This window comes from Cervus elaphus, chromosome 29, assembly GCF_910594005.1.
Source record: "Cervus elaphus chromosome 29, mCerEla1.1, whole genome shotgun sequence".
Classification (NCBI taxonomy): domain Eukaryota; kingdom Metazoa; phylum Chordata; class Mammalia; order Artiodactyla; family Cervidae; genus Cervus; species Cervus elaphus.
Window position 1 is genome coordinate 48969417 of NC_057843.1, and position 25984 is coordinate 48995400.

At 37.8% G+C, this 25984-nt stretch overlaps 3 protein-coding genes across 4 annotated transcripts in view; all 3 read right to left on the reverse strand.

Annotated features, from left to right (window-relative positions):
* Positions 1–1312, reverse strand: part of TRPM6 (transient receptor potential cation channel subfamily M member 6) — a 174724-nt gene extending 173412 nt beyond the window's left edge. Inside the window, exon 1 of the mRNA XM_043891277.1 lies at positions 1201–1312. The gene's annotated coding sequence lies outside the window, so the exon portion shown is untranslated. The remainder of the gene's footprint in view (positions 1–1200) is intronic.
* Positions 1313–8894: 7582 nt separating this feature from the next.
* On the reverse strand, positions 8895–14538 carry C29H9orf40 (chromosome 29 C9orf40 homolog). The gene is made up of 2 exons (XM_043890836.1): positions 13850–14538; positions 8895–9468 (listed from the first exon to the last, which is right to left on the reverse strand). The coding sequence occupies exons 1-2, from the start codon at positions 14276–14278 to the stop codon at positions 9310–9312; spliced, it is 588 nt and encodes a 195-aa protein (XP_043746771.1). The 5' UTR covers positions 14279–14538; the 3' UTR covers positions 8895–9309.
* A 3486-nt stretch (positions 14539–18024) lies between these two features.
* Positions 18025–25984, reverse strand: part of CARNMT1 (carnosine N-methyltransferase 1) — a 41481-nt gene continuing 33521 nt past the window's right edge. For both annotated transcript variants that reach the window (XM_043890834.1, XM_043890835.1), the window contains 2 exons: positions 21284–21387; positions 18025–20610 (listed from right to left, as the gene is read on the reverse strand). In XM_043890834.1, coding sequence (XP_043746769.1) covers positions 20509–20610; positions 21284–21387 — 206 coding nt within the window. In that variant the 3' untranslated portion in view covers positions 18025–20508. The remainder of the gene's footprint in view (positions 20611–21283; positions 21388–25984) is intronic.

A 25984-nucleotide genomic window follows, 5' to 3' on the forward strand; every position in this document is an offset into this window, starting at 1 on the left:
TCACTATTTACAATGGTCAAGATATGGAAGCAACCTAAGTGTCCATCAGTAGATGAATGAATAAAGATGATGCCGTATATACATGCAATGGAATATTATTCCAGCATAAAAAGGATGGAATTTTGCTATTTGCAGCAATGTGGATGAACCTAGAGAATATCGTGCTTAGTGAAAGAAATCAGACAAAGAAAAAACCTTAGATGATCACTTATATGTGGAATCTAAAAAATAATACAATGATACATATCTCAAAACAGAAACAGACTCACAGATATTGAAAACAAATTAGTGGTTACTAGAGGGGAAAAGGAAGAGGGGAAGGCCAAATTAAGGGTATGCAATTAGAAGATGCAAACTATATGTATAAAATAGACAAGTAATACAGATATATTGTATAACACAAGGAATTATAGCCAGTATCCTGTAATAACTTTTGATGGAGTATAATCTATTAAAACACTGAATCACTATGCTGTACAGCTGAAACTAATATACTGTTGATTGTAAATCAACTATATTTCAACACAAAAACAACTTTCATAATTCTAACATGTGTCTTACCATAGAATTGGCATCTGTTGATTATTATTCCCTTGTAAATTGATTACATTTTCCTGATTGTTTGCATGTTAAGTATTTTGGATTTTGTCCCAAATATTACATCGTGAGATTATGGGTCCTTTTAAAATCCACTGAAGGATGTTGATTTTTTTTAAAGCAGGCCAGTTAGGTTCAGACCATAAATTCTGTCTCTTTTGTGCGTATGGTTCTAAAGTCAGTTTAGTGGTCAAAGTCTTGGCTATGCTGCTAAGGGCCTGCCCCATGCATGCATCACTCAGATACCAGGGAAGAAACTGGGCACAAGTTCATACTGTGATTTAGTTCTCAACGTCTTTGCTATATAGCTTTTAATCTGTCCCACGCATGTGCACCTTAGGGCAGTGGTCCCCAGCATTTTTGGCACCAGGAACCGGCTTCATGGAAGACAATTTTCCACGGATCAGGTGTGGTGGGGGCAGGGGAGGTGGTTTGGGGATGATTCAAGCATATGACATTTATTGTGCACTTTATTTCCATAATTATTACAACAGCTCCACCTCAGACCATCAGACATTAGATCCCAGAGGGTGGGGACCCCTGCCTTAGGGATGAGCCCAGGACTAGTGCCAGTTTATATACAGAATTACTCTATGTACTTACCAGCTCTCTTATCTCCAGAACTCTTTCTTCTACTCAAAGCAGCTTTCTTTCCTGGTCTTCTACCCAAAAAATGAAGCTTCTCTCAGAATCTGGACTGCCCACGCTGCCACGGGGTTCTGTTGGGTGTTTACTCTTTATTCAAAGCTGGGAAAAAGGGTAAGAAATAAAACCAGAACACTTAACATTGTATGAGTTGCTTTGCCAAATTTGACTTCTGTTTCCAACCCAGTAGTTTTCATTTAGTTTTCAGAGACCACAGATGTATTTTTGCTGGAGTTTTTAGTTGTAATTAGTGGGAAAGAGAAAGAATGTAGTTTATTGCACCTTGATCAGCCCTTAAAGACCTAATTTTATTCTCACTTATTTTTTAAAATACTTATTTGGCTGTCCTAAGTCTTAAGTGTGGCACAACAGATGTGAGATCTAGTTCTCCGACCAGGGATTGAACCCAGGCACTGCAAACTGGGAGCACTGAGTCTTAATCACAGGACCACCAGGGAAGTCCCTATTCTCACTTATTTTTAAGCATTTTTCTATGTCATTAAAATTCTTAGTAACATTATGGTTTCATTTGGTTATACATACTTAAATTATCCATCCATTCACTTCAAAGCTATTATTTATTTATAATATTATACTATTATAAATAATACTGTGATGTATAAGTGTGCATTTAATTCTGATTATTTTCAGGATAATTTTCCTATATAGAATGACCAGTTCAAATTATAGTAACACTCTTAAGGCATATCATCAAATTGCTTTTAAGAAAGGTGTTAGATATATGTGGACTTTAGAAAGATGGTAACGATAACCCTATATGTGAGATAGAAAAAGAGACACAGAGGTATAGAACAGTCTTTTGGACTCTGTGGGAGAAGGCAAGGGAGGGATGATCTGAGAGAATAGCTTTGAAATATGTACATTATCATGTGAAACAGATCGCCAGTCCAGGTTCAATGCATGAGACAGGGTGCACTGGGATGACCCAGAGGGATGGGATGGGGAGGGAGGTGGGAGGGGGGTTCAAGATGGGAAACACATGTAAATCCATGGGTGATTCATATCAATATGGCAAAAACCACTACAATATTGTAAAGTAATTAGTCTCCAACTAAAAAAAATAAAATTTTTTTAAAAAGGTGTTAGTAAAACTAAAGCATTACCTGCAACTTTTGCCAATTTATATAGGAAAGTAGTATCTTAAATTTAGGACCACAATTGATTAGAAATTATTATTATTTTTTGATGCACAAAGTAATTTATTGCGGCATTATCTGTAACAGAAAAGATTGGAAACAATTCAACAGTTCGATAGAGAACTGGTGAATAAATACTGATGCAGTTACCTGAGGGACAACCATCTAGACAGATGCAGACAGATCTCAACCAAAATATTTTGCTCGTGTCCATTTTTTTTTGTAAACTACTTTTTTGCAGTTTAATTCATTACTCATTTATTAGAATCATAGTTTCATAACAAATTTGTATGACTTGTCTATATATTATATATAGAGAAGAAATTCCATGTCTACCTGCCCATTAGTGCAAAAATAAAAACAACAGAACAAATCAGCAATTAATGAGTTTCACTTTCAGGGGTGAGAATAAAGTAGGAAAAACAAGGGAATGAGAGTAGGGTAAAAGATTTAGTGGGAATGACTTCTCTGATGATACATTTTTGTATAGCTGACTTGTAGAACTATGTGGATGTTTTACAAGCTTATAAAATTAAAAGGACAAAGATGTAAAGTCAAAACAGAAACAATTAAACCCAACTATATTACAAATAAATAACATAACCACTTTTGAAGAGAGGGATGAGAAATAAGAACCAACTGAAGTAACTTTGGAAAACAGTATTTTAATTGAATATCCAAAGACCAAAGACAAAAAGAAATGTATACAGATATTTTAATCGAATTAGCTACCCTGTTTTTTACAGAAGTATGGGTTAACAATTTACATTATGTTTTATATATATATATATATATATATATATATATATATATATATATAGTTGAGCCAAGAATTGAGTAAATAATTACACTCTGGATAAACAGCTCAGTTTTCTCACAACTGGAGAAGAGTTAACAAATAAGGAAAGAGGGGAAGATAAAAATGAACCCTGCCATATTGCATCAGTATGAATTCATGTGCTCAGACGCTCAGTTCTATCTGACTCTTTGTGACTACATGGACTGTAGTCCACCAGGCTCCTCTGTCTGTGGAATTTTCCAAGCAAGAATACTGAAGTGGGGTACCATTTCCTCCAGATGAGGATCTTCCCAACTCAGGGATCGAACCCTCATCTCTAATACCTCTAATACCACACTGGCAGGTGGATTCTTTTATCACTAGTGAAACCTGGGAAGCTCCATACGAATTCATGTGTTTTTAAATATTTTAAAAATCCATTAAAAAAAGGTGTACAAGATTCCTTGACGGTTCAGTGGTTTAGGACTCAGTGCTAGCATTGCAGAGTTCAACCCCTGGTCAGGGAACTAGGATTGCGCAAGCTGTGCAGCCAAAAATAAAAAATGTTTACACAGATATAGACACAACAGTCAGATAGATATCAGTCAGTTCAGTTCAGTTGCTCAGTCGTGTCCGACTCTGCGACCCCATGAGTCACAGCACGCCAGGCCTCCCTGCCCATCACCAACTCCCGGAGTTTACTCAAACTCATGCCCATTGAGTCGGTGATGCCATCCAACCATCTCATCCTCTGTCGTCCCCTTCTCCTCCTGCCCCCAATCCCTCCCAGCATCAGGGTCTTTTCCAATGAGTCAACTCTTCGCATGAGGTGGCCAAAGTACTGGAGTTTCAGCTTCAGCATCAATCCTTCCAATGAACACCCAGGACTGATCTCCTTTAGGATAGACTGGTTGGATCTCCTTGCAGTCCAAGGGACTCTCAAGAGTCTTCTCCAACACCACAGTTCAAAAGCATCAATTTTTCGGCACTCAGCTTTCCTCACAGTCCAACTCTCACATCCATACATGACCACTGGAAAAACCATACCCTTGACTAGACGGACCTTTGTTGGCAAAGTAATGTCTCTGCTTTTTAACATGCTATCTAGGTTATAGAAATACATACAGTTGTATACACAAATATATTTTATTGTTCTGTCAGCTGAGAGGACATAGAAAGCGATGATACCCAATACCAACAAGTATATCTTGCACTGAGCTCTTCATTTCTAAATACCTTTCTCTAATAAAGAAGTCAGGGCTTTTTGGAGAAATAATTTCAGGACTAGGGTAGAAAATTTACAAGAGAAACATCTGTGGCAGATGTCTTGTGTGAGAAGATAAGGAAGTGCTAAAAAGTGATGGGGTCTCTATTAGCTTTCTATTGCTGCATAATAAATTATCACAAACTAAGCAGTCTAGAAAAACAAACCTCTTCAATTAACTCGGGGGTGCCCAAACTCTGGGATTTAATGTCTGATGAGCTGATGCAATAATAGAAACAAATTGCCCAATAAATGTCCTTGAATCACCCCCAAACCATCACCCCCAGACACACCCTGGTCCGTGGAAAAACTGTCCTCCCCGCGAGTGGTCTCTGTGTCCAAAATCTGGAACCACTGAATTAACTCACTTTTGTATGTCAAAAGTCCAGTTTGACAGGTAATGTTCTCTGTTCAGAGTATCATTAAGCTGAAATCAAGATGTCAGCCAGGTTATGCTCCTTCTCAAAGTTCTTTGGAAGAAACCACTTTCAAGTTCATTCAGGTTGTTGGCTGAGTTTAGATCCTTGAGGTTGTAGGACTGAGGTCCCATTTTCTTTCTGGGTGGCCACAAGGACATACCCACAGCCTCTGGTGATTGCTCTCAGGTTCTTGCACATGGGCTCCCTCAATCTTCAAAGTCAGAGAATTACTCTCCTATTGAACCCCCTACCACACTTTGTAGCTCTTTGACTTCCTCTATCTCTAACCTTCTACTCATTTCTAAAGGGCTTGTGTGATTTATATCAGGCCCACCAAGTTCATCTCCCTATCTTAAGAGCAACTGGTTTGAGACCTTAGTAACATCAGCAAAGTAGTCACAGTAGTACCTAAATTAGTGTTTGATCACATAACTGGATGTTACAACAGGGGCTGGAAATTTTGGGATCCATCTCTGCCTATCTTGCGGCCATACAACCAACAAATATAAACTGTTATGATATTACTGTTTAGGTTTGTAGACTCCAGATAATAGCTGAAATTCTTTAAAAGTGACCTCCGTAGAGCATTTGCCTCAGTCAACTTTAGGTACTGATATCACTAATAACTATCTATCAGAAAGATAATGAATACATGCACTTGAAGTACTGTAAAGGGAGATAAATGAGTCTTTAGTGGCAATTATGGGTTCCCCACAATTACCATGTCATTTCACCTCAACTCTGTTCCTCTGAGGTAAGTATTAGTGTTCCCATTTTCTGAGGAGAAAAACAAGACTCAGATTGTTAAGTAACATAGTGATGCCACAGCTGGCACTGATTTCTATCCTTCACCTTCTAAGTGCAGAAGTGTTCCGCCAATATTAATCAGTATTCACACAATAAATAACAAAATGCATTTTAAAAGGGGGAGAGCAAAAGAACCAACTTGAAGGGACTTTCAATGATTAAACCTGGGATTTGTGTAACTAAATAATGATAGCAACAGATTATAACTCACAGGATAAAATATATACTCATTAGTCTATATTGATATAATCAACTGACTATAGAAATGAGGATGAAAGCAAAGCTCTCCTCTACAGTAGAATTCTAATAAATATGGTAGAGATGATGGAAACAGAAAATTAACATTTGACATATGCCAGAGAAATAAGTATTTCAGGCAAGAATCATCAAGCTTCTAAAACTTGTGTGCAGAATGAGAAATTTATATAGTTTCAAAAAAACTTTTCCAGAAGATAATTATTAATTAAAGGAGAAAACTGTAACTTTACAAGAAAGAAGCATGGCAGACACCACCTTAACCAACTAACCAAAGTTACAATCACCAACGACACAAACTGACATCAGTGCCTCCTGGTACAATGAACTGAGCTTACACCACTTCTACGAAGTTCTCATCAAAAATGCATAATTATGGGAAATATCAGACAAATCAACAGAAATCAAGTGTCATCTGATGAAATAACTAACCAGTCCTCTTCAAAAAGTACCAAGGTTGTGAAAGGCAAAGAAATTTTGAGGACTAAGGAGATACAACTAAACATATAACATGGATTGAATCCTGAGCCAGAAAAGGGATGTTAGCAGAACAGCAATGAAATCTGAATCTTCCCTTTAGGTTATTGACATACATTCTTTAAAGAAGTTGTCTGATGTCACTCTTTCCATGTCCTCATAAAAGTATAATAGAATTATACTGATGTTAATTTCCTCATGTTCATAGTAATACTGTGATAATGTAAGATGCTACGTTAGGGAATCTGAGTGAAGGGCATACAACTTAAAAAAAAAAACCTACTTTTTAATTTCCATTTCAATTTATCCACAAGGCTATTTTGCCAAGTTACTTGAGGCTAACAATTTTTTTTTTTAAAGGACAAAATTATTTCAAATCTCTCTATATATGTAACCACACACATACATACCCTGTATGTGTATATTATACATATTTTACATATTAATATATATGTATAAATTTTATTACATTGTACTAAAATACATATACACCTACATAAAATATTAAAACTTTTAACATAATAATAGCAAGTATTTTCCCTGAATCTTTACCTTATGGTTTTAATGCTTTTTGACATATCCTTGAAAAAGACATCCAAGCTACTCTGCATCTTCACTCAGACACTGCAATGTGGTAACCTATGAAATTTCCTGTCAAAGTAAACCATCTCTTATTGCTCATTTGGGAGACATCTTAGTCCTTATAGTGTTAGTTATTACATAATAAATACAATAAACTTAACACATTTCCAATGTCTTACTACTGGATCTCTACAACAAACCGTTTGTATACACCTCTAAGGGAAATGGCCTAAAAGTGCCAGCATGACCTTCCCAACAGATAAGAGCACACATTCATTCGTTCATGCAACCATCTACTATGTGGCAGGCATTGTTCAGGCACTAGGAAGAGAAGTGCAAAAAAATGGACACCTTCCAAAAATAAAAGGGCACCTTCTTACCCTCAAGATTAACTATAAAGGAGGAAGAAAGTTTCCCCTTTTCACTACACTTTAACTGCTACCCCCCGCTCCATAGTTCCTTTGCTATTTCTTCAAATTCCAGCTCTTCTCCTTATTACTTCTAATAGCAATTTAAAGTGGAATGAAGTGCAACTATAGGAAGCACATTTATTCCAAATAACTTTTTTGTACCTTTAAGAATATTATGAGAATTAGACAAGGTGATGCAGGTACTTAGTACATTGCTTCATAATAGTCTGAGGTAGATATTATTTATTCTAATTTTACAAGTGACACATCTGGGGCTTGGCTGCTAAGTTGCTTCAGTCGTGTCCGACTCTGCGACCCCACAGACGGCAGCCCACCAGGCTCCCCAGTCCCTGGGATTCTCCAGGCAAGAATACTGGAGTGAGTTGCTATGCCCTCTCCCAGGATATCTTCCCAGCCCGGGACTGAACCCAGGTCTCCCACATTGCAGGTGGATTCTTTACCAGCTGAGCCAACAAGGAAGCCCAAGTTAACATTAGATTAGGTAGAAAGCAGCAGGACAAGACTTTGAACCAAACCTGACCCCAAAGACTTAGCTATACAGTTTGTCTTCTCTTCTAGAATATTCTTACTGATGTCAGCCCATACTTAAATGTTACAGTACACACTTTACAGTACACACTAGTATTTCTTCTCCCTCTCAATGGCATTTATCATCCTTCCTAACTTTTGGATCTAATGTCATTAACAACAACAAAAAATATATACAAAGACAAGTCAGTCAATTACAAAGCCAATATTCTGGATGCAGTACAAAAGTTAATTAACTTAATTATTGATACTAATATAACTAAAAACACAAATTGCTTAATTTCTTTAACAATGAAAGACTAATAACACAACAATTTAGTTGTAACAAAGCCATCAACAGAGCAAAATAAAAACAAAGCTAATTAAGAAGGCAGTGCTTCAGCTCATTAGTTATTCCCTTTAAACAGGAAAACCTACTATTAGTCGAATGGTTCTCAAACTAGTCTAGTGGTTCTCAAACCAGTCTGCACATTTGAGAAATGGAAGGAAGAAGGATTGGTGCTTAAAAAAAGTTATACACAAGCCCACCTCAGAACAATTATATGAGAATCTCTCAAGAGTGGGGCCCATGCAGAATCTTTGAAAGTTGTAAGTGTTGATGACTACAAGTCTAGATAATAAGCAATAAACACCATGTCCTCAAAGAAATTCAAAATCAAGAAATAATAAAAAAATAAAAAGAAATATAAATTTCTTCTTATCCTAGGAAAGGAGGGGAATGAATCACCTGCCCAATTCTCTTTGTTCTTTATCCATTACTGATGGCCTAAAGTCAAGTTTAGCAAATATTAATTACTGGAAGTTATACAAACATGCTACCCAAACTGAAATTCTCACTACTTTACATTTAGAAAGCTCTTTTAAAACTATACCAGGTTTCAGAAAGAATCCCATTTTAAGTTTGCACAGATGTTTAAGTCAGCTATTTGTTCAACAAAAAAAGAGTCAATGAAGTGTATTAGAAAGTATTTTATTAATAAGTTATTATAAAACAATATTCATTTCATGTACACAAATTAACTTTTTGGTGCAACAACAGGAATATTTGAATGTTTCCCATCTATTTCTGTAACAGTCAGAATTCCATTTTGTAAGACTGATATCTTCAAATTTAGAACCTACACATACATTTTTCTTAAGAATGCACACATATTGTACTTCCCCTATAACTGCACTATATCCTTGACAAATCCCCATTGGGAGGTACAGTAGTAACTGCAGGCATTCATCTTTGAAACAACTTTTCCTCATTTTTCAGGTTTGGGAATGATACCACATCAAGTATGGAAAATAACTTTGTTCCTTAACATAAATTCACTTAGAGATGTCTCCTCGAGTTGAGAAAAACCCACTTCTTTAGCTCCTTCTGTCAAGACTCCATGTCAATCTCAGCCACTTCATTCTTGCCCTGCAGTGCTGTTTCTATCAGGTTGTCTTCGCTTACATCCTCAATGTCTGCCAGATCAATAGGCGGTAAAGGGTTCCTCCAGTACTGGAAGGTGTTATACTGCCAAAATTCTTCACTGAGCTTTAGTGAAAAGAAGAGAGAGATGAAAGCACATCAATGGTCTAGAAAAAGTTGAGGTTTTTCATGAAACCCATTTTTTGTTTTAAAAGCAAACTCACATAAAATTTTGCAGTCTTTAATTTTGCATCTTCAACAAATAAACATTAATTCTGCCTAATCAGAGTACTTCATGGGTTCAGTCAAATCTGTATTTTCATATTCATGAATCTGTGAAAGTATTTCTTGCTAGTAGTTTAAATTTAAAAGAATCTCCTCCAAAAGCGTCTCTTCCCAGAATTTTCTTCTATTTGTCAACCCAAAAATAATGTCTGAAGATGGTCTTAGAATTTTTTTACATTTCAATGAGGAAAACAATATAAAAAATACATAGACACATCTTAAAACTTACTTTTGGCCTCTGCCCTGAGGTTTGGAATTTTAAGGGGTTGATTTTACATAGGCTAAAATATTTTGACAACCTTCTAAAAAAACATTAAAATAAAAATATAGTAAATAACAAGAAAATCTGAAACTGATCATTTTATTAAACATACCATTTTGTTCAAGACATGACTTTTAACTCAATAAAACAAAACTGATAAATTCAAGTGAGTGCGAGTCCTTTAAAAATTCAACAACTTATTCTTAAAGGCTATAAAACTGTTTCAAGTAACTATGAAGTTGATGTTCCAAAGAATTTCAAAATTGGCACAAAATTTCAAAAGCCTCCCCTAAATACGTTGTGCACTGCAATTATATACAGACCTCCAAGGTGATCACTTTGAAGGTTAACACCTTTCCTCAATGGGTATCAATATATCTATATAGTCTATTAAGTCGTGTCTGTACTTTAGGTTCATACTTGCTATAGCAGCAGTATCCAACAGAAATATAACAGAAGCCACATATATAATTTTAAAATTTCTGGTATCTTCAGTTAAAAAAAAAAAAAGAGTAAAAAGAAACATGTGAAATCAATCTTAAAATTTTACTTGACCTAGTAGAACCAAAATCACTATGATTTCAAGATACAGTCAATATTTTAAAAAATTAATGTGATGTTTTACACTTCTCTTGTCATGGTAATTAAAACCTTAAAATCTGCCAGGTATTTTCCACTTCCAGCACTATTCAGACTGGCCGCATTTCAATGCTCAATAGGCACATGTCGCTAGTTACTTAAATGGAGAGCACAGGACTTTTCAATAAGTTCATTCAGTGCCTTAGACACTAAGGCTTAGCGAATTAAGAGTCCCTTGGGAATTTCTTAACACTGGGATAAAAATTTAATAACAAACGATGCCAAGAAAAATTTCATTTTAAACAGGGTTAAAAACAATGACCTATTTCTCTGTCTCTTGGAAAAAAATCTATTGTTCAAATTATCTACTTATAAAACACAAATCAAAAAAGATCCCTTAACAAGGTCAGTATAACCTACTAAGAGCACAAACTTTGCCCACAGGACAGGTCTGCATTTATATGATAACTCCACCACCCATTAACTCTGATCTTGACCGAAGTCTATTTCATCACAGATAAAAGAAGACAGACTCTTTGCTCTTGTGCGAATTATGGTTTAGCACTGTAACTGCCAAATATAGCTAGCTATTATATCCCAAGAAGCCTATGAATCTGCATCACTATAAACTAAAATCACACCATTTCTGCTATTTAAAATATCAATTAATAACAGTAAAGGTCAGCACTGATAATATTGAATCTGCATAAAGTGACTCTAACATGAGAAAATACATGAATATTCATTGAAGTAACACCTGGTTTTTAGTTCTCCAGTTAAGAAAATACCTGAAACAACTCAATAAATACTCTTGAGATTCTAGGACAGAAAACAGGTACCATCATTCCGCCTAGATTTCATCCTTCATATAGAAAGGACATATTTAAGGAAATTCTTCCTAAATGAGATCCCAAGGGTAAGGATAGGGACTTGAACTCTGAGAACAAGAGGAACCGGGAAGACTTTTGCTACAGGAACTAAAAAACTTTTTAACTTCTGTATGTTTCTGCTATATCCTATTTTCCCTGGGCTGTAAGACTCTTATAACACAAAAATCAAGCATCTTTGGTGGCAGTAAAGAAAAAAAGCAGCTGAAGAAAATTAAGTTTGCACAAAGCAGCAGCTCAAGGAACAGGACAAAAAAAAGGAACATAAGGGTTCCTGGGGAAAGAGAACAGGGGACTAGCCTTTATGTAGAAACCCCTCAAAACAAGCTTGTTCCCTGCTACAGGCTTATAGTGAGTCCCGGAAGCAGAAAGCTTCTAGATGTAGTCACTGCTGTGGAAGAAGATATAGGAGATTGTAGGAGATTCCAGGAGATTCTAGCGTCTAGGAGATTCTACGCAGATGTCTGCTGTCAGTTTACTAAAAAATTCCTTTGCCTACCTGCCATTTTCATTTCCCTTTTACCAATTTGTGGCATACTGCAGTCAGTATACTCTGGTAGGAAAGACAAGCCTAGGTATGGGTAGGGTAACAGAAACAGTCAAGTTCTCAGACTATACAGTACTTACCTCCATACCAAATATGTCTGGATGACTATCATTCTACATTTTTTTTTTTTCAGGTTTTGCACATTGGTATGACATGATTTAACTGCAAATTATAACTCTTTACTCTACTTTAAAACTAACTGCTATCATTCAGTCTTAAGAGGACTTGAACATCTAAAAGCAGTTTGAATTAAAAAAGTCTAAATAAGGTTCATTTTCTAAATTCCAAGAAAACCCGGGGTAGAAACACTAATCATAATAATTATATCTAAAGGATAATTTCTGACGACCACAGAACAAGATCTTTCCAAACTACTCTTATTTTACTGGCGAAGTATTTGAAAAATACTATCAATGCTTATGATATTTAGGACAATGGAGAAAAGTGGGGCAGATGATATGATGTAGTGGTTGAAGAGAACTTGGTGAAGTCTCAGCTCTTCATTTGCTTCTTCCACCTGCAAAGCTCCTGGTTCAACCCGTAAGTGCCAAAACGCTGCTTGAATTCCTAAGATGAGACCAAAGCTGCCCAATAATACACAATGCCAGTCACAAACATCATTTAAAATTCTCTAATGGCCATACTTGAGAGTCCCTTGGACTGCAAGGAAATCCAACCAGTTTACCCTAAAGGAAATCAGTCCTGAATATTCATGGGAAGGGCTGATGCTGAAGCTGAAACTCCAATACTTTGGTCACCTGATTCGAAGAACTGACTCATTTGAAAGGACCCTGATGCTGGGAAAGATTGAAGGCGGGAGGAGAAGGGGATGACAGAGGATGAGATGGTTGGATGGCATCACCGATTCCATGGACATGAGTTTGAGTAAACTCCCGGAGTTAGTGACGGACAGGGAGGCCTGGAGTGCCGCAGTCCATGGGGTCGCAAAGAGTCGGACACGACTGAGAGACTGAACTGACCTGACTGAATGGCCATATTTAAAAAGTATATATTTTATTCAATCCAGTACCTTCAAATTATTTCAATGTCCAATCAATATAAAATTTCTTGAAATCTTTGAAATCTAGTGTGTTATTTTCCACTCTGAGCACATCTCAGTTTGAACTAGTCACACCTCAGGTGTTGTCACAATTCGAGTGGCTGCCACACCTATCTAGACATCTTATGTGCAGATATGGGGCAGGCTCATTTCCCACTGAAGCGGAACTCTCCAAAGATCCTCATACATATGCCTGATGTTAAGAACCAGATTAATTTTCTGATCCTTTTTCATAGGATCAGACTTCACACTGCGTTAAGAATGCCTTTTCCCCGAGATACGGAGGCCCTTTCTGTCAACCAAAAGAGCTGTACCATCCCTTAAAGGACGTCCAACTGGTGGCTACTACATTGGTCACCCTCTTTAGAAAGAAATCGATCATGAATTCCAGAAAACAATCATCGTTAAACCGAGGAAGACGCAATACACCTTTCTCTGAACTTTTGTCGTGGAGCTTAACTTATCGCGGTTCACGGTCAACGTCTTTACCAAGCTCTCCCGTCTGTGATGACCCACGCCCCTGCTTCCTTCTTGGACAGCACAAATGCTGAAGATGCAAGGCCACGCGTATACTTCATCCAACGGTCTGTTTCCCCCTAGTTAAGCTTAGTGCTCTCCGCCCGTCCTAACGAACCAAGACGCTGCCCAAGGCGAGCTCTAGGGTCTTTGATGCGTTGCTTCGGGCGCGGGGAGGGGGGGTGTCAGTGTACATTCTCATGGGGAGGACCCCAGCTTTTCATCTTGGGCGGGGGTGTCGTGACAAACACTTTAGAAGGGGACGATAGGTTCCTTCCCGGGACGCGCAGTGCCGGGAAAAGGGTGACCCTTTCTCCCCCACCCCGTCCCCCGCACCCCGTCGGAGCGCCCAGCCCACCACCAGCCCCTACCTGGCGCGGTGCGGCCCCCCAGTCTCCCCGCTGGGACTCTGCGCGCCCCGCCCCATCGTCGCCACCGCCTCTCGGGGGCCGGACACCCCGGGGCTCCTCCCCCGGCCCGCGGGGCCGCACGGGCGGCTGCAGCAGCTGCGACTCGCCGGTCTCCAGGCCGCGGCCCTCACGCTCCGCGCCGCCCTGAGCACCGGTATCCCCGTCGTCGCGGCGCTTGCTGGGCGAAACCGAAGGCTCAGTCATAGCCCCCGCGTCGATTTTACGCTTTCGGGGCAGCTCGGGGAAGCCGAGGGGCCGCCCGGGATGCGAGGCCCCCGGCGGCGGGATCCAGAGCGGCGGCGGCGGCGGCTCCTCAGGAAAGTCGCAGAGCAGGAGCCGCTTCCAAGGCACGTGGAACGTCAGCGGCTCGGCCGCACGGCGTTTGGCCATGGGCCCCGAAGGCTCGGGCGGAGCCCGCCCGGCGCGGGACGCCGAGTGCCGATAGCTGTGGGGGCGGAAGACGAGGGCGGAGCGCGCAGTGCGCGAGGGAGGGCGAACTGCGAGTCCAGGCGAGGCCGCGGCTGGAAAGTGCAGAGGGCAGAGGGGGCGGGGCAGCCGATCCGGCCCAGCTCGCGCGCGCAGCTCTCGCCGCCGCCGCCGAGGCGCTGCCGGACGTTGGGGAAGCAACCGCGAGGCGGCGGAGATTCGAACCTGCGCACAAATGTGCGCGCGCGCATTCGCGCAAGCCAGGCAGAGCCCCTGGTTGGTGGAGGCTCGCGGGGCGAGCTCCCGAGTGCCCCCGCGGCCGGAAGTGCGCGCCCGGGGGCGAGGCGGGCTAATTAAAGGCCCAGTGGCGCTGCAAAGGTTTCAGAGTATCTGTGTCGCTTTGCGACTGAAACTTGAGATTGGCTTTTAAATTATGTGGGGAAGGCAGCGTTCCTTGCTTCCTCTGCGCGGTGGTCAGAAGTGAGATTCCAAAGCCTTTCTTAGAGCAAAACGGTATGTGTTGTCAAAGGACGAGAGAAACAACCTTATTTTTAATAGTTAATGAAAACAGAAACCAAGTAAAGAAAAAGGTGAGGAAGAAAATTATGTATAAGTGATTTAAAGGGAGAAACTACTATGATCTTCTAGAGAAAAGTGTGCAAGGAAGATAATTGTTCTATGATTAGTAATTAATTATCCCACGCCCCTATACATCAAGCCTGTTGTGAGAAGTTAGGAGCAACCAATTGTTTATTATAGAAATATAATAAGTAAGGTAGTAAACAGTAGCTTTTCTGTTTGATCTTTGCATTTCCTCCCGTTTTCTCTCATCCCCAGTCCCCCTCCCCTCTGGCAACCGCCTGTTTGTTGTGTGTATCTATGACTGTTTCTCTATTTGCTCATTTATTTTTTTTAGATTCCACATAATAAGTAAAGCGATACCGTATTTATACCTTTAAATCCATCCATATTGTTGCAAACGGCAAAATTCCATTCTTTTTCTGGCAGAATAACTTGCCGTTTATTACATATATATGGATATATCACAGTCTGTTTATTCATTCACTTTCGGTGGACATGTAGGTTGTATTCAGTTTGGGGCTGCAGAGAACATTTATGTGTAAGGCTTTGAATGGACATAGGCTTTTTTTTTTTCTCTCAGGTAAACACTTAGGAGTGGAAAGGTTGGATCACATAGTAAGTGTGTATATTTAACTTTTTTAAAACTGCCAGACTGGTTTCCAAAGTGGTTGTACCATTCTTCATTCCACCTAGCAGTGTTTCAGAGACTCCTACATGTCCTTTCCAACACTTAGTTTGGTCAGACTAATTTTAATCTAAGTAAATATCTCATGTATCCCATTGTAGTTTATCCCATTGGATTTCCCTAATGACTAATGATATTCAGGATCTTTTACGTGCTTAGTTGCTATCTGTATGTCTTCTTAGGTAAAATACTCAAATTTTACCCAATTTTAAAAACTGGTCATTTGTTTTATTTTCCTTATTTCATATTTTTATGCATGTAATTTCATTCATGTTAAATACAGTATTCCACCATATGAATACACTTCATTGTTGATAAGCATTTGAGTTTTTTTCAAATTTTAGAGATAGTGTACTGTTAACATGTGTGTGTGCTCAGTCATGTCCAACTCTTAGATCCCTTAGACTATAGCCTGCCAGGCTCCTTTAGTTCATGGAATTTTCTAGGTAAGAATACTGGAGTGGGTTGCCATTTCTTCCTCCAGAGGATCTTTCCAACCCAGGGATGTAGCCCGTGTCTCCGAGTCTCCTATGTTGGCAGGCAGATTCTTTGAGACATCTGAGAATTCCTGATATGAGCATGCTTCATAATTTCTAAGGCGCATGTGCAAGAATGTCTCTGCATGCATGTTTAGTTGCTCAGTCGTGTCTGACTCTGCACTCCTATGAACTGTATCCCGCCAGGGTTCTCTGTCCATGGGATTTCCCAGGAAAGAATACTGGAGTGGGTTGCCATTTCCCCTGCCAGGAGATCTTCCCAAACCCGGGATCGAACCCAGGTTTCCTGTGTCTCCTACACTGGCAGGTGGATTCTTTACCACTGAGCCGCCTGTCTCTCCAGGATGGAATTCCTGAGTAGTACAGTGTATGTTTAACTTCACGTGGACTAGCTTCCTGAGGTGCTATTTACAAGCTTATTCTAGTACAAGATGAGATGCCTTTTTGTCACATCCTCACCAGTAAACTTAGCATGGTCCTACATGAGCAGTGTGATATATCTCACTGTGGCCTGTTTGTATTTCCCCAGTGAAACTGGACCTCTTTTTACATAGTTTATGGGCCATTCCTGGAGCAGTAATTCTGGCTCTTTACTCTGCATGGTGTCTTGTTGAGTAAATGTGGTCTACATTATCAGTCTTTTCTTTCATTGTCTATAGTTTATGCTTTTTTGTCTTAAGTTGTAGGCCTTTTCACCATCACCTCTGCTTCAAGACCACTCTACCTGATCCCAGCCAGCCTCTGCTTGGCCCAACTTGGACCTCTAGCTTTTTGTGAAAGGATTGTTAAATTCTTTGCAACTTTAAAAAGTTGGTATGGTTGTTTTTTTCTAACTGATTTGGAAGAGCTTCTTTTATATTCTAGAAAGCAATGTTCTTATGAGTAGTAGCTGTTGTAAATATTATAAATATTTGCTCCCAGTATGTCTTGTATTTTTACTGTCTGATATCTTAATTTTAACATAGTCAAGTTTATCAGTGTTTAGTTGTCTGGTTTACACATACTACTTGTTAAGAAGTCCTTTCCTGTTCCAAGTTCTAGACATTTTATGGTTTTATATTTTTGCTTCCATATTTAAATCTTTCATCCATGTGGAACTGATTTGTGTATACAGCAGTCAACATATATGGAAATCACATTTACTTGTCCACTGTGTGCTTTCACAGATTCACACAGGCATACATTAGAGATATTGCAGATACCACTGCAATAAAGCTAATATTGCAATAAAGTGAGTCACACAAATATTTTGGTTTCCTAGGGCATACGAATGTTAGGTTTACATTATACTGTCATCTATTAAATGTCTTTAAAAATGTGCATACCTTAAAATCAGTGTTTACCGAACATCACAGCAAAATACAATAATAACGAAAAAGTTTGTAGTGCAAGAATTACCAAAATGACACAAAGACATGAAGTGAGTAAATACTGTTGGAAAAGTGATGCTGACAGACTTGCTAGACACAAGGGTTGTCACAAAACTTCAATTTGTAAAAAAAAAAAAAAAAGGCACTATTTGCAAAGTGCAATAAAAGGAGGTATGCCTGTATAATATTAGTATTTCACATATAGTACAGAGGACCTCATAAAAACCACTGAACTGGGTATCAGTCCTCTTTCATAGATGAGGAAACAAACTCAGAATGCTTTGCCCAAGATCACAAATAATAACTCAGGAGAGTATCTAAGTGCCAGTTCAGCGCTCGTCACACTAATCGCTGGTGCTGGCATCTTCTTCAATTCTTGTTTGATTATATAACAAAACCAAAGACCAAGTTTAATTAGTACAAGGCCTAGCATACTCAGAGTTCAACTAATCATAATGACTTTCTAGAAGCATATAAAAGGCTAATTCCAGGGTCCAAATACATTGTTCTCAATTAATTAAAATTCCCATATCTATGGTTATGCCAGGTTAGATGGAAACAAGCAAGCAAATACAGTTTCATAGCAATTGTCAGATTTTAATATTCAAGAAAAATTAAGTCCATCATACACATTAAAAATATAGGAAATTTCATGCAGACATGAAGCTTCCAATTCAGCCTTTGTGGCAACTTGTAGAGTGAGTTACATATAAATACAGTACATTTTACAGTTCCCAAACTTAGTAATTTTATACTGTGATTTATACAGCTTCTCTTCATATTTTACATATCTCATCTTGCTCACTTGATTAACATACCCTAGCCTGTACTGCTTCAGATTATGGAAATAAAAAAAGAAACAAAAGCAAGCACAATGACCTATCTCCTCCCACTTTATGAAAATAAATGAAAAATCTGAGTATATTTAAGAAAAATGTTTTAAACTTTAAGGCTTACACATTTTAGTAGCTATTTCTACACATAATACAAAATTAAATCCTCCAGTGACACCTCCATTATTGATTGATACCACAATTTTCAAGTTTAGAATGTATTAACTACAAAAGCTATTAAGAGAAAAAAAGGGATGCAAATTTGTGTAGTATATTTTAAAAACAGCGTTCATAATATGGAGAAATCAAGAAACAAATGAAATAACTGATTTCATAATTAACTAAAAGCTGTAATTTAGAAGTACAAATAACATTATTAAAGGATAAAACCTGATAGCAAAAATTTTAAGGAATAATGCCAACCCACTGGTTTCAACCTGTTTTTCCCTTTATGAGAAAACCAAAATCGTTTGTTTGGATACAAGCTGTAAAAAAGTGAATACTTATCAGTGAATAAAAAGCATTTCTAAATTACAAACGGCATGCATTCCTTTCAATGGCTTTTTAGAAACATTTATGCTCCTTTTAAGTTTCTTTAAAAGAAAATAAGTTCGTTTTTCCCTTGCAATTAATTTCAAGTTCATTCATGTGGTAGGTAAGAATTTCCACTAAATGAACATCTGCCAAGTACTCAGGAACACAAAATAAAGAGAAATAGTTTTTCAGAAACATTCAGTAGGTTACATACAGGTGTCTATAACTTGACAAATCAACTTAATGGAATCCTTTATTGCATCATGGACATAAAGGCCACAGGCACTCCTGTAGTGTATGCAGAAAAGATCATACTGGTAAGATGCCAAATCACACCCGGACTCCCCTCACCTAACTGACAATAAAGGTGTAAAGATTTTTTTTTTTTTTCAGTGTAAAGATTTATAAATAAGTTTTCCTATGAAAACATGACATTTATGTTACCAGCACATTACTGAGATTAAGTCTATTTAATTAAAATTGCCACAGAGGTCACTTAATGTCATCACAACCAACTATGAAAATATTCAATATTACTCCCTTTTCTCCAAGAAAAGGTTAAAACACATTAAATTAGTCATCTATTTATCAAGCTACTGGAAAACAGGGTAATAAACATTAAAAAATACAAAGGAAAACTCCCTCCAAAAAAGATCTGCTAGAGGTAGAAATTTAAAGCAGCATATACTGTTTTAGCTATAGCTATCAGGGAACAAAATGGATACTAATCTGGAATTATACTAATGGCTGCTGCTTAGAATATTAAATACACAGACCATGGGCAGTAATTTATCCCTAAATTTCATAATGAAAATTTCTCCACATTAATACTATCATGACAGTTTTTACTAGTATATAATTGTTTTAACGGAAAAAAAAAGTGCTTGCTTTTGTAATTCAGGTAATCTAAAGGAAATACATTATTGTAAACATCTAACTGACAAAATGTATTCATTTATAGTTTGAAATCATACATTTCAAATGGACAGATTTTATTCTTATTTTCCCAGTTTCCTAGCAGTACCTTTAATAAATACTTTTGTGCCTCACTTAGAATGCTGAGATCTCATATATTTCAGAGTGATCCATGATGAGTATGCTTTCAAAGTGTTCAACTTAGTATGACCAAAAGGCTAATTTGATCCTATAAATTCAACATTTTGTAACTATAAGTCCAGCTGAGCTAGAAAATAAAATAATTTGATAAAAGGATATGCATTTTCTGTATAGATTGCTTAGGTTCAAAGTAAACAAAATCCCAATTCCAGATGTTGAAAGTGACAGAGGATCCTTAGACTTAACATGTATGATGCATACAAAACAACAAAAAGGGAGATTTTTATGGATTGCAATACTATAAGTTATTCATATGGCAGACTTAACGGACAGCTTCATGAAGACACTGGAAATAAAGTTTTTTCTACTGAAAGATAATTCTGGGCTTCAAGGAAAAAGTATACTTGAAGACATTTCCTCCATTTTTACTTGTGTAGTACAAATATGCATGGCATAGTATATTTCTGAAAAAGCGATAGACATATTAAGAAAATAGACACTATTTCTAAATTTTGTTAGGAATAAGAAGGCACCACTGATTTGAGGTTGTGTCCTGTCATTATGATAGTTGATTTTGAGTTGTTTATTTCAGCATTTAATATTAAACTTTTTTCTTGATGATAATCACTTGAGACTGTTATTGTGGTTTACGCACCACAAACAAAACACATTCATAGTAGTATTTCATCATGGATAGATCATTCACAGTATACGTTGACAAGACAGATTCTTTTTCCACCTGAAATGCAAACAGTAATTATAATGATGATGAAACCGACAACAATAGTGCTATTTTAAACATACTCTGTGTATTATTCATTTATTACACATAAGTACCCTCTAAGATTGGCACTATAAGTAATCTCAGTTTACAAACAACAGGTCACATTTAACAGTAAGCAGTGAAACTGGAATTCACGCTCAAGAAGTCTTAATTCCAGAGCCTGAACTCAAAATTACTATAATATATTGCTTCTTTTTATCTTTAAGAACAAACCTGTTGTTTATTTTTTAAATGAATCAAATGCTTCTAAATAAACTAAAACAATAGTCGAAGTATCATGAAACGTTATAATCACATAAGGGAAGACCACACAGTACAAAAGTACATATAGTAAACAATATCCCTGTTACACCTGACCTCCCATCCTATCTACCTGCGATCTGTCTACAAATGCCAGTATTATGATAAAAGTCAGCTACCACTTACTGAAAGGTGATTACACTAGGTATGACAGTTTTCCACTTACATACACATTATCCCAAATCCCTATAATTCTAAAAGCTAAGAAGTATTATTTTCACTTCATGGGTTAGAAAACAAAAGAGGTTAAGTAAAGCCAGTAACTGCCATGATATCACCATTCCTGTTTGAGTGCTCTGAGAGTTGACAATACTCATTCCATCCTTACCTCTAACTGGAATCCATACTGCAGAACAACATTTTTTATATCCTCATAGCTCAATTCTATGGAAAGTTCATTCGCCAAATTTTCAAAGTGGTACAGCAGAGGACCTATAATTTAAAGACATTATGACACTACTTAAATATAAACATGCACTACTAGCTGTTTAAACTGAACTCCAAGTTGAGTAATAAGTTGGGCAGAGGATGAAATGTAAAAGGGAGAAGTAAAGAACTGTTACATTTGCCAAAGACAAGTATCTGTAAAACTTTGCCATTTGAGTGCTGGTCCTACATTCACAGGAGTGAGTCCCTCTTGTTTTAACAGCCTTGCACTGTGATTCTCCACATCATGGGCTTTACAGCGGTAACTCTAAGTTCCTGAAGGAGTGGCTGACTCACAGAATACCAAGTCCCCAAAATGCAAGGGTATACTGTAACTATAATTCCATAAGTATATGCAAAACTGCAGTTACAAACTATTTCATGAAAACAGAGAAGGTTCTTCAAGCCAGATGGCAGGAAAAAGTGTGGGGGTAAGGGGGGTTGGAGAGTTATAGGCATGGCTTCCTAGAAGGAAAAGGTGATACTAGAGCAGGCTTTTTTTTTTTTTTGGCTGCGCTGCATGGCTTGTGGGATCTTAGTTCCTCAACTAGGGATCGAACCCAGACCACCACAGTACAAATGTTCCAAGTCTTAATCACTGGACCACCTAGAGCTGGCTTTTTAAAAGCACAGTTAATATTCCAGCTCTAACACCAACTAATTCTTCCCCATCTGTAACATGACTTTAATGTGATATAACACACCATGCATACAGAAGGTGCTAGGTTAACCACAGCTATTACAACTTCTTCTTTTTTTTTTTTTTTTATTACAACTTTTTAAAATGACATTCCCCTTTACTGTTGTCTCACTCTAGATATCCAAGGAACTGTTATCTGGCTCAAACCAGATATTCCATTCTTTTAAATCTCACATTTTGCCCAATCTATCCACTTCATCCAGGTAACATTATCATTCCATAGTTATACTAAGGGACTAGACAATCTTTACTTTCATTGGTTTAATTATAAATCCTGAGACCAACTCACCACCCCCACCCTACCCCACTCCTCTTACCATGTGTTAATAAGCATAAGAGATAAAAGCAACAAACAAGACAAAATTGCTGTTCCCAAACTGCTCACCATTCTGTGGAACATACTTACTTAGGGTTAAAAGGTTTTTCTTTTTCTTTTTTTTTTACTGTACATAAACCACTAGAATAAAATAACTATAATTTATATATTAGTGTTCTTTTCTCAAGACAGTAATGATTCCCCACCAAACTACTCCACCAAACTTAAGTTCCTGTTAAGTTTTATTAGTACTAGTAAAAATGGAAGGTGCTACCATTTACTGAGCACCTGTTGTATCCAAGATCATCCCAAAGCTTTTGAAACATTCTTTTATTAAAGAATGCAGAGCCTCATTGCCAAGTATCTCCACTACTAAAGCATATGCTGTTTCTCGATTATTTGAAGAACCTCCAACAATACTGTTTTATTACATTTACATAAACACATTCCTACGCTTCTTACAGACTCAGACCATATTTTACTTCTACTCATGGTGTGTTTCATTACAAGCTACATGAACAAAGGAACATATCTTACGTTTCTTTTTAATCTACTATAATGCCCAGCATAGCACTGAATGTAGTTAATCATCTGTAATTTTATCACCTGAAGACAGCCATTACAGTTGCTTTGTATTTTTCAGTCTCCTATTACAAATGGTATTTCAGCAAACATATCTGCGTATATTTCAGAGAGATATTACAAAGACATGCCTTGAAGTGGAGTTTCTAGGTCAAAGATAGTAAATATTTTTACTAAACTTGATTCAGACTGCCAAAATGCTTCCCAATAGAGACATAGTACTTTTCACTCGCAATTAAGTACTTGTTTTAACACCTTACTTAACAAGGGGTGGGAATGCAATGGTACAGTCACACTGGAAAACCGGTTGGCTGTTTGTTGTAAAGTTATACATGCATGTTCCACATATGACCCAGCAATTCCACCAGTAGGAATGAAAGCTTGTGGCTACACAAAGATTTGTACATGAGGGTTTATAGTAACTTTATTCATAACTGTAATAATTTGGGAACAACCCAAATGTCTATCAACCAGTCAAAGAATAAACAGAATGAAATACTACTCAGCAATAAAAAGAAAAAAGCCACTGGTACATGCAACGAAATGAATTTCAAAAGCATTATGCTAAGTGAAGGATGCCAGGCACAAAAAGCAACTTACTGTATGATTCTATTTATATCATTTTCTGGCAAACGGAGAACTATAATAACATAAAACAGAGCGCTACCTGCCAGATACTGAAGATGAGAGAACTGACTACAAAGGGTCAGAAGAGACCTTTTTTGGGGAGTGATAGAAATGTTCCCTATCTTGATATATGTAATGGCTGCATGATTATCCAGCTTCCAAAATACTTCAAGTTATACATTTTAAAAAAGTGAATTTATGTCAACTATACCCCTCCTCAAAAAAATCTAAAAAAGAAAAAACACACTATTTTTATTAAACTAAGTATTTGCTAATTTGGCAAGAGGAAAATAATAGGCCATGCACAATTTCATCTGCATTTCCTTGAGGCTGAGCAGTTTGTCACATTTATTATGCTCATTCTTTACTATCTTTAAATTTTTATTTGTTAAATTTATTTTATGGCCATGCCACAAGTCATGCAAGATGTGAGTTCACCAACCAGGAAATGAACCTGCGCCCCCTGCAGTGGAAGAACAAAGTCTTAACCACTGAACCCCCAAGGAAGTCCCCAGCTCATTCTTTAAAGGAATGTTTATCAAGCACCAAGCAAATACTTGGCACTGAATATATAAAGATGAATAAAACACTGTCACATTCCTGAAGGAGTTCTTTATTTTCTCAATTCTCATTGTCTCTTCACATTTTTAAAAATTTTTTATTGAAGGATAATTGCTTTACAGAATTTTGCCATTTTCTGTCAAACCTCAGCATGAATCAGCCTTAGGTATACATATATCCCCTCCCTTTTGAACCTCATCCCATCTCCCGCCCCATCTCACACCTCTAGGTTGATACAGAGCCCCTGTTTGAGTTTCCTGAGCCATACAGCAAATTCCATTGGCTATCTATTTGACATATGACAAGAGAAGACTCTATACATGGACATCACCAGATGGTCAATACCGAAATCAGACTGATTATATTCTTTGCAGCCAAAAATGGAGAAGCTCATACAGTCAGCAAAAACAAGACTGGGAGCTGACTGTGGCTCAGGTCATGAACTCCTTACTGCCAAATTCAGACCTAAATTGAAGAAAGTAGGGAAAACCACTAGACCATTCAGGTATGACCTAAATTAAATCCCTTATGATTATAGAGTGGAAGTGAGAAATAGATTTAAGGGACTAGATCTATCGAGTGCCTGATGAATGATGGACAGAGGTTCATGACACTGTACAGGAGACAGGGATCAAGACCATCCCCATGGAAAACAAAGGCAAAAAAAGCAAAATGGCTGTCTGAGGAGGCCTTACAAATAGCTGTGAAAAGAAGAGAAGCAAAAAGCAAAGGAGAAAAGATAAGATATTCCCATTTGAATGCAGAGTTCCAGAGAATAACAAGGAGAGATAAGAAAGCCTTCCTCAGTGATCAATGCAAAGAAATAGAGGAAAACAATAGAATGGGAAAGATTAGAGATCTCTTCAAGAAAATTAGAGATACCAAGGGAACATTTCATGCAAGATGGGCACCGTAAAGGACAGAAATGGTAGGGACCTAACAGAAGCAGAAGATGCTAAGAAGAGGTGACAAGAATACACAGAAGAACTGTACAAAAAAGATCTTCATGACCCAGATAATCACGATGGTGAGATCACTCACCTAGAGCCAGACATCCTGGAATGTGAAGTCAAGTAGGCTTTAGAAAGCATTACTATGGAACAAAGCTAGTGGAGGTGATGAAATTCCAGTTGAGCTATTTCAAATCCTGAAAGATGCTGCTGTGAAAGTGCTGCACTCAATATGCCAACTCAGCCATGGCCACAGGACTGGAAAAGGTCAGTTTTCATTCCAATTCCAAAGAAAGGCAATCCCAAAGAATGCTCAAACTACCGCACAATTGCACTTATCTCACACACTAGTAAAGTAATGCTTAAAATTCTCCAAGCCAGGCTTCAGCAATACGTGAACCGTGAACTTCCAGATGTTCAAGCTGGTTTTAGAAAAGGCAGAGGAACCAGAGATCAAATTGCCAACACCTGCTGGATCATCAAAAGAGCAAGAGAGTTCCAGAAAAACATCTATTTCTGCTTTATTGACTATGCCAAAGGCTTTGACTATGTGGATCACAATAAACTGTGGAAAATTCTGAAAGAAATGGGAATACCAGACCACCTGACCTGCCTCTTGAGAAACCTGTATGCAGGTCAGGAAGCAACAGTTAGAGCTGGACATGGAACAACAGACTGATTCCAAATAGGAAAAGGAGTACATCAAGGCTGTATATTGTCACCCTGATTATTTAACTTATATGCAGAGTACATCATGAGGAATGCTGGGCTGGAAGAAGCACAAGCTGGAATCAAGATTGCCAGGAGAAACATCAATAACCTCAGATATGCAGATGACACCACCCTTATGGCAGAAAGTGAAGAGGA